We start from the raw sequence: 15,928 nt of genomic DNA, 5'->3' as shown, positions 1-15,928 counted from the left end.
CAACAGCACACAGGGATATCAAAATGCATAAGCACAGAAGCAAGTGATACAAGAATATACCTCATATTTAGCTGTGATTTCAGCTACTCCAAATTTTATTCTTTACTGTCTTATTGACACTGTCCTTATAAATCTACTCACACAAGGAAGAACTATACTGTATTTCATTCTCCTCAAGAGGAACTGAGCAATCAAGAGAAATGTCAGAGGCATTCACCTAGCCTCAATCTTGTCTTAGAAGAAGTGGAGGTGCTTCAAACAAAGCACACACTATCCTCATGCTAGCAATGCAAGTAGTTGTGACAACAGCAACAGCACATCTACAATGCTTTAAACTTATCCTTCAGAATAAGAATACCTTTGGTTGCATGTATATACACACATATTAACACCTACATAGGTAGGAGGTAAAGACTACTATTGTACATGAGTTAAGGAGCACAGGAGATTCAGTCAACACAACTCACTACAGTAAAAGCAAGGGAGTTTAAAATAACTTTCTAAAGGATGAGAAAAATACAGACAAACAAATGGAATACACTACAAAAATAATTAAACAGGTTGTGAGATTAGTATATAAGGAAGGAAAGAAAAACAATCTACGCAAAACCTAAGGATTTGGCTTCTAGACCACACTTTGACATGCAAGCAAAGCTACGGCATTTCGATCTCACCAGGCCAAAAAGATGGCTGGCTTTAAATTTGTTTGTTTGTTGTTTTTTTCTGCTCTAATGATTCATGACTTTGCATCCTTTAACATAAGCTCTGCTCTCTAAAACTGTAAGACAGGCTTCTCTTAGCCTGTATACATATATGTATACATATGTATATACATATATACATATGTCAAAAGTATACATATATAAACTTTTTATACTCCAGTTGCCCACCTCCAAAGAACTTAATCATTAGACAAGTATTTAGTCCTCTAAAAAAAAAAAAAGCAAGAGAAGCAGAGAGTACCAGATATTTTTCTTTCATCATCTGCAATTTCCTCTCATACTGCGAGTTACAACAAAGTGAGGAAGAAAGTACATACAAAATACTTTTGTCTCACTTAAAAAACCCCAACCAACACACACACACACACACACACACACACAAACCACCATAAAAACCCCCATAAAAATCTGCCAACCAAACAGGACAACACTCTCACTGATTCTAAGTATATACATCTAAGAGAAGCCCTCGAGCTAGCATTGTCTGCTTGGAGACATAGTGATGCTGGGAACTGGACTACCTTTTTTGCCCTAGAGATCTTCCATGCTGTAATTCTCATGCAATAAGAAAAGGAGAGAGCAAATATTGACAGAAGAAGAAGAAAAAACCTTGGAAATTAGTGTTTTTGTTCCAATACAGGAGAGACTGTACTTTCGGAAAAATGTTGCAGTTGCTGACATTTGAGAAAATGTTGCAGTGCAGACACTGAATTAGGGAGGTAGCAGTGAAAAGATATGAATAAAGACTTGGTAGCTTTGGTAAGTCTGATTCACACTGTCAGTGTGAAACAAGAAAGTGACAGTTAATAATTACTCTTCCATCTGTTCTCTTGTATTTATATGAAAGATATCTTTTATTCTGCTTTCTAATTGTCAGAAAAGCACATTGTTGCTCGTTTTTTTTTTTTTTAATTGGAATAGACCAAAGTACCTTGACATCACTAGCTGTTGCAAAGCCAATGCTTTGGTTCTGCTGCCAAATTCTCATTATCTTGTTCAATTCACCATACTTCTCTTACATCCTCATTTCTCTAAGACTGAGATAATAACCTTTATCTCAACATAACATAGCACTTCCATGGAGGCATTGTTCCTGCACACACCTTGTCCTGTTGTGGCCTGCTGTAGCACTAGAGTAGGCCTGCTCCTTTCTAAGAGCTTTTCACTGAGTTATGAGTCAACCTTTCAGCATGTCAAGCCTGCTGCATGACTAACACTAGAAACTCAAATCAATATCCAGTATAAAGTACAAACCAAAAGCAACTGGCCCATCCGGTACAGCTTCCGGCCAAACTCCAGCTTGACTCAACAGAGATCACCTTGTTCTGTGGCAGCAGGTGTACAGAGCATTCTGTCTTGGGTCTCACTTGCCAGAGACTTCAGGGATTATTTAGGGGCTGGCTGACCAGCATCCTACCCTGTGCAGGAGCTATCAGCCTCTGTCCTTTCCTAAACTGGAATGCCTGCAATCACTTCCCATCATCAGAGCTATGATTATCATGACTGCTAAGATGCATCTATTCAAAGTGCATTAAAATGGCTACATGAACTCACCACTGTTAAAGGTATAATCATTCTTAGGTCAATTATGTTTGACAACATCAAAGTTTATCTGTTCCTAAGGCACTATGAACAAGGAGAAAGCAAGATGTACAATAGCAAAAGTAATTAGTATTTCATTTAGCCTGTAATAATGCCTAAAATTTGTATACAGAACTACAGTTTTCCTTTTTATCTTGTTCATAACATCAGCAAAATAGAGTGTGTACAAAAGACCCCTAAAAGTTTTTTATAGGCTTTGAGCCTTACAGGAAATGAAACTTTTCTTTAAACCAAAATTATGCTAGGAGGGATGACAATAATATTTCACATTCCTGTTATTTCAACATCTTTTAAAAAGTCCAGTAAAAATTGCAAAACTGTTAAGCATGACCAGAAGTCATAAACTGCATTTGTATTCTGAGGCCATAAACAGTAAACAATCTTATCTTATCTTTTACAAGAGACAGTTCTAAGCTGAAGTTTACTGAAAACAAGTGATAAATGAAAAAGGAAGAAGAAAGCTTTCCATTTTAAGCATTTACTTCAACGGGCAGCTGATGAGCACAAGACCAGAGCTAAGATGTGATATGCAGGACACATATACGCAGATTGTCTGTATCCTCATCTGAATGCAGAGGAGCAGCTCATCCTGACAGAAGTCTAGGATGACATCCCATGCCTTCATTTTTTAACCTCTTCCACATAACAGTGTTTTACCGCATGTCAAAAGCACTTTAAAAACCAATATTCTTGTCTCTAAAATGAGGATAAGAATTTATCTATTATTGACTAGTCCATTGCGTGCTTCTTTGACTACTGATGCTACTGTAGTCCACTGCTACATGCACGTACTATACAGTGAGGCTGGGGTGATAAAACTTTTGTCAGCATAAGTTTGGAACAGTCATGTTGCTTGTGAGTTAAACCTCAGCACCTCTAAGCCTACCTAGCTAGTGTCTATCAGATTCCAGACATGCAAATCAATTCATGACTGGTTACTCTCCAGCCCAGATTCCTAAAAATAATTCACTAAACAGGAGACATCATATTTGGGAAAACTGAGTAAAATACACTCTGATGAGATACCCAAATTTCGAGTCTCTGAGGCACTTCAAGAACTTTGCAAAATGAGATGTGTGAACAACATAAATCTCTCATTCTCAACAAATATGCAAGGAAGTTTAGAAGATTCAGTCTATCCCCTAAGGATGCCAAATATTTGGGAAGAAAAACTGTTTAAATATATTCTTGTTTGAGGAATATTTTACTAAAGCTAACAAAAGAACATAGACCAGGACAACAGTACTCACCAGAATGTTCCTTTGTCTCTGCTTTCTGTATCTATGAACCCAGATTCCAAAAACATGTCCTTGTAAATTCGACCAACCAGACAGTACATATCTGAAGCTACTTGGTCTTCCTGTTCTACAAGGGGAATCATAATTTCTAGAGCTTTCTGTCTGTCTCCAGGCAGATTTCGCCTGTTGAAAATAGAAGTTTTGATTAAAAAACAATAAAGTTAAGAAGAAATACTTTTTCATGACCATATTTTAATACAGACATATGACTTCATCCATGTAAAATTATTGATAGACAAAATGGACTATATTATGTATACACACTTACCCCCTACTTCTTTTTTTTTTTTGTCTTTTCTTTATATCACAGGAAACCTTTATAAAAGCCCCCAAACATAATTTCTCTCTCTCGTGAAGCATCAGCTAGAGCAAAGCACTGAAAATAGCACCAAAGCCTCCAGGGAAATTCTTAAAAGGATCATGTGATGCTTCCTTATAAAATGGAAAAATATGAACCTTGATTTCACATCTAGTATATCTTTAATTGTAATTCATGCTCTAAAGGAAAAAAGATTCAATCTCATGTTTGTGATTTTACTTTTTATATACATTTTGACTGTGAAGCAAAAAGCCCAAAAAGCACAAACTAGATTGAACTCCCATGATAGGGATGGTTTAGGAGTAAAGCCAATAAGGCAATATTAAAAGAAGTACTTCAGACAAATAAACCACGTAATTGCAAGCATTCGACACTTCCTGGTGAGTCATAGTTTTGATACATACATCATTCAGTATCAAAAGTTTAGAATTTTAATATGCTTGTCTACTGAACAATCAAGTTACTTCCTTTTCAACACTTCCAAATCTTGTATTGACTATCACTAATCCAGATTAATGAATTTAATGAGAACAAAACCAGTACGGAAAATAATGTTTTGCAACATGGATTATTTACACTTAGCTGGTCTTCAGAGCCAGAGGTCCCTACTTTTATTTCTGTTTACTTTTCCATCATCAATGCCCTCACACTTTCTTGATTTAGGTCAGACTAATCCTGACTAATTGAGCTGCTCCATCCTTCCGTACTAGTGACCTGGATTAGAAGCAAGAGACACATTTTTTTCACAGCAAAGATTCAGAAGTGCAGAGTATTCCACACGTGCTTTAGCTCACAAAATATCCTCTATAGTCCCAGTTAGGAGAAAGTTAGAATTAGCCAAAGTAATTCCTTCTTGGCATACCAAAGCATGAATGTTTTCATGGCTGTCATGGCTTCTAGTTTAATGGTCAGCCTGGAGAAGAGAGGAATAGGAAAATCTCATCTGGACTCCTTTGGAGCTACTGTGTAATCTTTTGTCAGATACTCTCACAGGCAACATCTTAGAGTCACAGAAACAGTGAATTATAAGGGTATGCCTGAAAAGATGATGCTGCAGTTTTCCAGGTTTTTAGTGCCTCAATGAACTAGTCCTGTTTCCAAAGGTGACTTTGTTTCAGAAAACCATGTCCTTGAGGTCTAAACAACATGCTAAAACTCCAACACCTAGTGACCCTTGTGAAGGCTCTGTAGAAGTGGCAGATACATGCTGGATTATTTAATCTGCAAAACTTTACATATTTATGTCAAATGGGAAACAAAAAGGGCAGAATATTTATATCTTCATCTACCTGGTATAAAGGCACAAAAAAGGACCTGGACATTTTATTCAGACACACAAAAAAAAAAAGTCAGACAGCTGTTTTTATTTTTTGTTTTCTTTTTATTTTCTTTCAAAACCAGGTTTATTTTTTCAAGTAATTACTTGCAACATGTTTTAACATCACTTTCACATAATATGCAGTTCCAAGACTCCTCGGTGAACTTGAACTACAAAATTCAAATCTGTGAGAAGCAGAACCATCTGCAGACGTTTTCTATACTTGAGAATTTCAATACCCGCTGACACCTGGTCTACTCCTCTAAAAGTCAACAGCAAAATGTTCATTGTGATAACAGCAAGGGAGCAGAGAACATCTGTAATTTCTTCTGAAAAAGCTCCCCTTTTAGTCTCTTGCCTAAATGCCAGTATCCTAGAAAGAAAATCTAAGCTTGGCTTTTATTTAATACATGGAAGCAGTGTATGTTGCTCCATGTATCACATTTTGTCCATGTTATCAGAGAACATGGAAATTAGTTTATCACTGTAATACAATAAAATCTTCTGATGGACTTTTGATGAAAGGTCTGGTTCTGTCTCCTAACATTACCAGAACTAAGACTAAAATGAGATGATGTCTTTGCTAGCACAAATGATGCAGCACTGTCACTCACATAGCAATGTTAAAAGTGTATTTTTCAGAAGGAAAATAGTTAGGTATTTATTTACTCTAATTTAGGTACTGAAACAAAAAATAATGCAAACCTATGGAAAGATAAATCAAACATGCTAAAGGAAAAGGAATGAAATTTGATAGTACGAGATAAAAAGAAGCTTAGATTTATCACAAAGCTCAGAGTCCCCAAAGCTGCTTCAGTCAAAATCATGGGACTGTGCATAAAGATTCCAGTAGGGAACCTCACACAGGATTACTCATGCCTTATGAAGTTTGAAGTTTTGATTTCCTGTTCCACAGAAGAAGGAAGGGTAGATTCTTACCTGTTTAGCGCAAATGCATAATGCAACCTCACATGGTGGTGGGAAGCCAAGTCAAAAGTGGGCAGTTTCTCTAAAGTTTTCACCAATTTCACAATGGAATCATAATCCTTCCAAAAAGAAAGGAATAATACAGTTTTAAGTGGCTGTACTGAGGTATGCCTATATAAACTCCTCTTCAACCTAAGCAGGTATTATTTCGTACTAAGAAGTATTTTCAGTCCATTGTAAGTTTTATGGATTTTAGTTTCTTCAGTCTCAAACTGTAAATAGCCTAGCACTAATCAGAAATGGGAATATGCACAGTATTTAGCAGGGAAGCACAATTTGGTCTCCTGTGCTGCTTCAACAAGGTTCTGTGGAAATTTTCATACATCTGTTTCATGATTAAAGTTAGCTTCAGGAGTTGAACACATATCAGTGTTCATATTGTGCAGACATTACAAAACTAACTGCATCTGAATTAAGACATCCCAAAACTTTGAAGTAGGCATGAGCCATGAAAACAAAATAAAAGACTCTTGAATACCACAGTTTTTAAAGTAGCTTACTCACTGACATATTTAAAAAACAAAAAATAAAAAATCAAACTCAAACCACTTCATAATGTTTAAGAAGCGACAGTTGAAATTAACAAAGTAAAACATTACTATCATCATTCCAAAAGCTGAAATGCATATGAACTATTTATGTTTCCATAAGAAATGTCACAAGCTTTGGTGACAAAGAACACATTTGCCTATCAATTATAGAATGCTACCATAGCCTTTAACTACAGGCTGTTCATCACACAGCAATGCTGAGACGGAGAAGAGTTATTATATGTCATGTACTTTTTAGGTAATGTTAGAAAACCCTTTTCTGCTACAGAAAGGCAAACAGTGAAACTACAAAACAAAATAAAAACATCAGAGAAGACACCATTTTTACTACAGTGCTTTGTCCACACAGTTTGTTAAAAAAAATCTGTGCAAAATACACTAAAAATTTCTGTGAGAATGTAATTTAATTCACTACTCTTAGTAGTGCGCAAAACTCTTACCTGAATGTCTCTGTAGGACAGCAGCAAGTTTATTACAATGTCAGCAGACAAGACTTCAACGTTATCTACTCGCTGTCGAATCCTTGCCAGCTCTGCAGCAAGCTCTTTGCCCGTGTAAAGTGTCCGGGCCTTCCTGATGTCATTCAGAATGGATTCCCGGAAATACTGGCTGGAGAGGAACAACTTTGCATCAGCAACTGGGGACAGGTCCCTTGCACTTGTTTTTCTGGCCCCACAGCTCTCCCACAATGTGTATGCAGAACACGTATTGATAAAGCAGTATCAATAAAGAGATTTGGTCAAGCTAAACTATTAATTATCAGTTTGTCTGAACAGAGGCAAAAGAGCCTGAAATTTATCTTGCCAGCTGGAATATTTGCATTTTACATGAGTGTACAAGACGACAACTCACCTCGAACTGGCCTGGGCCACCTTCAAGAGCTGAATAAATCGATCCACTAGAGGTAAGCATATAGGCCCAAGCAGAGACTCAAAACCAGGCGGCATCAGCTCTGTGAGTCCCTTCACGAAGCTGCTATCACAGCAGTACACCTTGTTATGTGGAGTTATCATATAAGGAACAAATATGTAGTTCCCAGTACACATCTGCAGGGAAACAAGGTGCAATATTTAGGGCAGTTATGGCTTGACAAGCCAAAGTATGAAACAACTGTATCTACTACCTGCAGATTTCCACCTGTAAAGTCACAGGGAGACCTGCTGCTTACTTCAGCAAGATTAAGTTTTGACTCATAAATTCAGTTTTCACGTCACATATGATATACACTTGAAATGTATGCTTTCAGATTTCTGATCTGCTTCCTGTAAAATAAGTCTTTTCAGAAGTATCAAGCTGACCTTAAAATTGTAATTGGCTCAAAAGTGAAACAATTCTCAGGGCACACCCATGTCACCCTGAAAAGGCAGATGGAATCAAAAGAAGCTGACGTACACTCTTTTCAAGGTGACAGATGATCAAAAGAGAGCAGTACAGTTAGGCTCACAGACATTGGAAACAGTAACACAATCTAGTTGCCTCACAACAGGAAAACCATAGAGAAAACTAATCCTCACATGAACTGCAAAATGACTCAAACAGTTTAGCATTCAAAAGCAAATGAAATTCTCTACTATGTAGAAAATACTCGTCAATGGGACTTAAAATCATACATAGTTCAGAATAATCACTTACAGAACACTTTAGCATTGCTAAACTGGATTGATTTTTATATATCAATGTATGACAGATAGTTTGCAAAGAAAAAGGAAAAATTAGGTGTCTTCCGAGGAAGAGGGAGGCAAGATGTCTGCTGACTGTGGTATGTGCGTGAGCACAGATTTATGTACAGAGAAAGTTGCTGAATATTTGTGGTTTAAAGAGTCTTAACTATGAGACAGAATATCAACAAAACTGGGAGGAGTTCCTCCATTCAACTCTCAGAGCTCAGACTTCATTACTGAAGTGCCCAGCAGCCCAATAACAAAAGCCTTAAGGTAGCAATTCTTGAGACTCATCATTTTGGTACCCCTAAAATACTTCCAAGGTTAATTACTTTCTGGTCAGCTGCTTCTGCTCTCCCAGAAGTCAATACAACAATGCAGGCACCACTTTAGAGATGCCCCTGCTTTGCTGAGCTCCACACATTGAGAGGGCAGTGACTGAATAGTTTTTGAATGCACAATACCAGCCATGTGATTAAAACACGCATTTTAACAGGCGTTATTAGATTTTTAAAGCGTGGAAGGATTGAGGTACTCAAGTCTGCAAAATGTATGTGTACAGATATGTCAGTAAACACGTTCGTGTACAAATCAGAGACTGGCTATGAAGAGTACAGGAATTATTTTTTAATTACACCCAACACACTATGAAATTGTAAGACCTCAATATAAAGGCAATCCCACTGCAACTTCTGAGGGGTATCAACGGACTCTGTAAAATCTAAAAATAATTGGTGTAGACATTTACATGAGGTCAATTGAGTTCAACTAACACAGAAGTTGTTTGGAGATTATTGCATACAGTGCCTTGCATAAGGGTTAGTTGTCTTCTCTTCCCAACCATTGAAAACTACTGCTGCTGAAAAGCTAGGGAGTATTTTTCTCTATGTGACTGCAGCAATTCCAAAGGAAAGTTGAGAACTGGGAAGCATATGACAATTTTCTTAACAAGTAACTAAGGAGTGGGATGCCAGAACCCCAACTGGTTGTCTGTGCAACACAAAAGTGAATGGATACTTCTATTCAAGAATATCCTAGCATGTAAGGCAATCACATGCTTTCAACAGTGAATGGATGAACTTTTTACCCTGCTAAAATCTAATGAGCCCCACAGTCAAAGGCAGAAGGAAAATTATGAATTTGCTGGAACTGGTTTCAGCAATTACAAGAGATGGGTATATAGTGACTGGCCTAAGAGCCACTATTACACATAGGCAGACTATTCTCCAACTTTCCTTTTCTAGATAAAGGAGAAAAGGGTTGGGACGTCAAGAGTCACAAAAAAGGGTGAAGTAGCTATAGATATCTGGAGGCAAGAATTTTACTTCCTAATGTTTATTCAGTGCATTAAAAATAAATTCAAGACTGTTTGCAGGAAGACCTTCTCAGACCTCTGGCACAATGTTCCAATGCTCAGGTCTTAAATAAAAATCAACTCTGAAAAAGAATGTTCCCATCTTTTGAAATTCACAGAACCCAAGGTTCACCCTTGCAAAATTTTTAATTCTACCAGGAGGAAAACTGCTCTTCCTGCAGATGCCAAGTGCTCGAGTCCATGCCTGAGCATGAGCTCTTAGAAACCCATCCTGAGTGCACCGTCTGTAGGGAGTACGTATCTATTTCAGAGAAACAAGAGAGCCAGCAATATATGCATTCTTCCTGTTAGCTGAGGCGGGGAAAAGAAAAGCTGGTTATAATATAGAGCCCGGTATAGAAGACATGCAGACCCAACAGTCTTTGGAAGCAATGGACAGGGAAGAACTTAAAAGTTAAAGACAGGAGAAAACACTGTAGAAAGAAAAGAGAAAAGAATAAATCAATTTACAGTTGTTCAGAGGGCCCCCAGGGATCTCAGGGAATTGTCTCAAGGTAGAATTTCATCCTGAAATTCAGTAGCAAGCAGTGTGAGAACACAGTGGCCTTTCCCTCAGCCAGGGCATTACTTTGGTTCTTAACTTAACCTAGATAGTTATCTTTTGTGGGAGCTCTGTACCTCTGAAACCTGTCAAATTCAGCTGAAGTTCATCAGACAGACAAACAGGCAGATACAGAGCAAATGTGGATGATGAAAAACCAGTACAAGCTCTTAAGTTTCATTTCCTTAGGAAATACACTTTAAAAAAAAAAAGTAGAAAGAGCACAGATGCAATAAAGCTAAGAAACTCTGACCTCAATTTCACTTCCCTAGCTAATGAGTACAGCAGGTAGATATTTAACAGCTAAACAAAGGCAGACATGCAGTAGCTCTAGCGTCAAAAGAAAAAAAAAAAGAAAATAATCAAAAGATATATATTATTTACTAAAGGTGGTGGAAGAAAGATAACAGTCATGGTGAGACTGCTTTTGTATAACAAAGTCTGTAGTCCCCTCCTGTGGAGAAACATATTGTGTCACTGTCACAAACCCTAATTGCAAAGAGCCCAACTCTAACTGCATTTGGGCTGTGATTAGGGTGGGAGCCCAAGAGGACCAAGCTGTGTGGGAAGCAGTTGTGGAGCTATTCTAAATGTCAGACAACTCTCAATCATTTTCCCCAAAGCAGAGTGCATGCTTTCCTCATTTCCAGGTGATGCAACCTGTCTCAGTAACTTATATCTTATCTTTCTCATCTTTTTTTGTCAAAGTATAATCTACACTAACTTAAGTCAGAAGGGATCAGGTGGTTTTTCTGACACACACTTCCCATCTGCTCACACATTGCTTTATATTTTGACTTAGTGCATATTACTAGACTTGGAAGTTTAAATATATTTAATTTATTCTATTAAAATCTACCCTGTAACACTCCATTCCAACTCTGATCCCACAAAATCTGGTATTTTTTCTAACCCTGACTTCACTCCATATTCTAAGTTTGTTAAGTACACAAGACAAAATTGTTTTACTTTGATCCATTCTTGTGACTCACCACATCATTTATAATGAAAGTAACAGAAATGAACCTTTCAATAAAACCAGGATATTTTTGAAGGAGTAGCACCTTAAATAAAATTGTAATATTCTGTTATGTCAATACCACTTAAAAAAATGCTTTGAATACAGGGGCTTCAAAGGTGGGTGGGAATAGACCCCTCAATCAAGAAGAGGTGCTGCAAGTTCCATTTTGCAATCCTCCTTCTTTATAAAGCCCTCATTATTTAAGGTTCAAAAGCTCAAATTACACTAGTGAAAGTTCTAAAGGGACTGCAGGGCACCTGAGTGGTATGTTGAAAGGCATTACTGAAAACACCCGGGGCTGGGAAGGTGTGCATACAGAGAGTTGATGACAGTTACTGTGGTTCAGACTGATGCATGAGAACTCGGGACATTAGACAGGTAATCCTGGCCTGAGCTCTCAGATCAGATGAACTGCTTTTATCTGGGAAATACAAACATACATATCTTTGAAGGCCTTGGGCCACCACACTCAGTACCTGGCAACATCAGGTCATTTTCTGACAGACTGTCCATGTCAGCCCATTTCCTCCCATCAGTCAGACTAATCAGAAGGCAGAAGTGCTGGTTGGTGCCAGCTGTACACATAAACGCTTGCAATTAAGTGACAGAATCTGTAATTAATTTTTGCAAATTTTTTAATTGTTCTGTATTTTTCTAATGTCCCTTCCTCAATTACTGAAGACAAATCTAACAATTCCAAAGTGTGAGTAATTTCAGTTAAATACAGATGTAAGATCATTCTTAATAGCTCTATAATTACAGAAATTAAGACAAGGCTGCTTCTAGTTAGACCTAGTGGTCACTGGAGCATTAACCACCTCTTTCTTTTTCAATATCCTTTCTCAGCTTCTGAGAGAAATTAATATAGCACCTATTTGTATTCAAGAGATAATAAAAATTAATAGGGTATACTTACTTAGGCATTACTTACTTAATGCTCACAGTAAGAATATAAACCAGCCCTTCTTTCAATATCCCTCTCTTCTATAGAACTCCTACTTGTGAAAAGGGCAGCTTTTTGAGACTTGAATGGGGAGACCACATCTTAGAAAGAAATATCATGAAAATAAGATAAACACTATTCTCTCCCTCAAAAATTAATCTGATGTAATACAAAAGATCTTCTTCTGAAAGTTGCACAGATTAAAAAGACATGGTGCTAAAGACAAAGGAACATTTGAGTTCTAGCCAATTAATTCTTGTATCTTGACTTTTTCTTCAAAAAGAAGGGAAAAACTCTGAAAAATCCCAGGGAGTCAGTGATGCACAGTCCTTTCAATTCCCTAAGGCTCTATACTAACACTGCTCTGCTGGGATCATTTAACAGTCAAATATCCACAAACAGGAAAACTGCCTTCAAAGACAAGTGTCAAAGAAAGCAAAGATCCCCCAAAGCAAAACCATGATACTTTAGCCATGGATGGTAGAATCTAGCAGAATCCCATCTACTTGCCAAAGCTTCAGGTCAGCATCCAATGTAACTTTAAAAAAAGAAAAAAAAATCAGCCGAAGTAATAAAAATAGTCAGTATCTTTCACAGTAGGAACAGTTCTTCCTGCTGACACTCCTCTAATTAAGAGAGCTTTTTTCTATTTCTCCCACTCGTCCTTTTGACAAATATCTGCTTTTATTTCAATTCTTCTGGTGAAATTTTTAAGGTAATTCTTCAACTGCGCATGGTCTTACGTGGAGCAGATGGCAAAATCATAAACCAAGTTATTAAATCTATTCCCTCCATCCCCCAAACACACAGTAAATCAACATGTGCTGATGTTTTAATGAATACAGACTCGGTTTTGGTTTATTTTAAATCCCACTCACATGAATGATAGCCTTACTACTGATTTGAAAAGGAACTTAAGTAAGCCTCATGCCTCAGATGAACTGAAGCACAGAGATGGGATCTACTCTATCAAATACTTCCCCTTTACTTTGAGAAGATATTCTTTCCTTATACACCCAGCAATTGCATTCTATTGCAGCCATGCTACATCCTAAATGCTTGTTAAAAATCAGCTTACAGCCTATATGGTCCTTTCATCATATTCGCACAGGAAAAGAAGTTACCAACTTTTTCCTAGGAAAGCATGTGTCAAATATAGTAGTCAAGAATTCAAAAAATTAAAGAACAAGCAATAATAAATACCACAGTTATCATTTTCAACAGAATATTTACTGAAGGCTACATAGCATTTTTGCATACTTGGATATCAAAAATCAAACTGGCCACAAATCTCCGGTTGGCTGGATGAAGAATACTAAAAATATTTACCCCTATTTCCATGGTGAAAGAAACCAACAGCTAAACATACCCTTCACTACAGTCTTTTAGCAGCAGCTATATGGAGATCCTGAGCTTGCAGATGCCTCTGGAATGCCTCATCCAGAGTCACAGAATGGGTCAGATTGGAAGATACCACAGTGGGTCATCTGCTCCAACCTCCCCACTCAAGCAAGGTCATCCTAGAGTGCATGGCATGGGATTGTGTCCAGACAGTTCTGGAATATCTCCAATCAGGAAGACTCCACAACCTCTCTGGGCAATCTGTTCTGATGCTTGGTCGCTTGCACAGTAAAGAAATTCTTCCTCCTATTCAGATGGAATTTCCTGTGTGTCAGTGTCTACCCATTGTCTCTTGCCCTAGTCCTTGGCACCACTGAGAAGAGCCTGGCTCCATCTTCTCGGCACCCACCCTTCAGACACTTAAAGACATGGATGAGGTCCCCTCTCAGTTGTCTCTTCTAGAGGCTGAATAGGCCCAGCTCCCTCAGCATTTCCTTGTAAGAGATGCTCTAGACCTTTCATCATCTTTGTTGCCCTCTGCTGGACCTGCTCCAGGAGCTGCATGTCTCTCTTGCGCTGAGGATTTCAGAACTGGTTGAGGTCTTCCACTCACACTGAAGGAGCGCTACACCGAACTGTCTCCCAAGCTACATCTTAAACAAGAGGCAGTTAGGAAAGGCTATGGAATACCAGTAAAAATTACAGTCATAGAGCCATAGAATGGTTTGAGTTGGAAGGGACCTTAAAGGTCCTCCAGTTCCAACCCCTGTGTTGTGGCCAGGGGCACTTTCCACTAGACCAGGTTGCTCAGAGCCCCATTCAACCTGGCTTTGAACCCTTCCAGGGATGGGGCATCCATAGCTTCTCTGGGAAACCTGCTCCAGTGCCCCAGCACCCTCACAGTACATCATTTCTTCCTAATACCTAATCTAAACCTACCCTCTTTGAGCTTGAAGCCATTGCCCTTTGTCCTATCACTACAGTCTCATCCCTTCAAGTGTTAGAAAAGCAAAACACTACTAAGGGTGCCCGGCCATACAACACTAACCCTGTTGTTTAATCGCTAACACCTGCAAGTCAGCTGCCCAAGAGAACAATTCCCATTGCCTCCAAGGGCCCTCCTGATCAGGCCACTAGCTGCACTGCAATCTCACACCCCAGGCAGCTCCCGAGGCTATCCACTACTCCAACCTGGTGTAAGCAAGCAGCCTGAACTGAAAGGTGTGCACTGTGTCAAGGTGTAACTTATGGCAGTGGGTTGCAAACCTCATGTAGAATACATGCACATTAAACAATCAGATTCAGCACGAAGACAAATTTTTAAAAAATTGAATAGATCTGCAACTTTCCTCCAAAGGTGGTAAAATTTAAACCGTGGAGAATTATGATGAAATAAAAACTGGTTAGCTAAAACTAGCAAGGTACAGTCATGAACCATAACCTTTATAGCTACATCTCATGACTGAAACTCTTTACTAGTAATTTCTAGAATGCCTCTGCTGCTTGATTGACCTCAAAAATCAGATAACAGCAAAAATTAAACTTGAGCTTTCAACCAGCAAAGTAAGTACCTCATGTTAAGGTATCACTCCCTGTAAAAATGTATGGTTTTGGTATTACTGGAACATTTGGAAAAGGTCCAACTAAATAGATATAAAACCACATATAACAGGAAATGAGCCAATGTTATCTTGTACTGCTCTGCCCAGACAGGCTCCAGGCAGCTTATCCTAGCTACGCAACATTGTATTGACTAATACTAGGAAATACAAATATCCAGTCAGAAGAACAAAACAGTTGGCAATAGATTTTTTTTTTTTAATCCCACTTCTTTTTAGGGATACAAGGTTTAGGAAAAGCAAACACAAGGCATTTCAGTTAGGCAGATATATATAGATACACACACACACACAGAGACACTTGTTTTGGAACCTTTTTAATCTCCTGGTGCCAAGGATACCACGGTCCTGATATGGCTGATGTTTGCATGCTATTAAAAAACATGTTCTAGAACAGCAAGACAGAACTCCTTGTTTATCCATATGTGAATTTCATTTTTTTTCATAATAGTAACGTCTCATGACTGTTTTTGTTAAAGGTGGACATCAGAGTCATGGCTTCTCAAGAACAGAACCTCTGTCGCACCCATTTACCCAAGAATCTTATAACTTATGAAGAAACATGATTTTTATGAAGCAGGTATTATATTCAATAGTTAGGCATGCACCAACGTTGTGAAAAGTCTGCTT

At 38.2% G+C, this 15,928-nt stretch overlaps 1 protein-coding gene across 2 annotated transcripts in view; it reads right to left on the bottom strand.

Annotated features, from left to right (window-relative positions):
* Positions 1–15,928, bottom strand: part of MAP3K5 (mitogen-activated protein kinase kinase kinase 5) — a 100,238-nt gene that overhangs the window by 50,446 nt on the left and 33,864 nt on the right. For both annotated transcript variants that reach the window (XM_042017443.1, XM_042017442.1), the window contains exons 4-7: positions 7,650–7,843; positions 7,238–7,406; positions 6,199–6,305; positions 3,575–3,745 (exon numbers count right to left, since the gene is read on the bottom strand). In XM_042017443.1, coding sequence (XP_041873377.1) covers positions 3,575–3,745; positions 6,199–6,305; positions 7,238–7,406; positions 7,650–7,843 — 641 coding nt within the window. The remainder of the gene's footprint in view (positions 1–3,574; positions 3,746–6,198; positions 6,306–7,237; positions 7,407–7,649; positions 7,844–15,928) is intronic.

Source organism: Corvus kubaryi, unplaced genomic scaffold, assembly GCF_017639235.1.
Source record: "Corvus kubaryi isolate FWS band 111438036 unplaced genomic scaffold, C.kubaryi_AGA036_p1.0 split3-73, whole genome shotgun sequence".
In the NCBI taxonomy this organism is placed as follows: domain Eukaryota; kingdom Metazoa; phylum Chordata; class Aves; order Passeriformes; family Corvidae; genus Corvus; species Corvus kubaryi.
The sequence above is the reverse complement of the archived record's forward strand: the minus strand, read 5'-3'. Positions and strand labels throughout refer to the sequence as shown.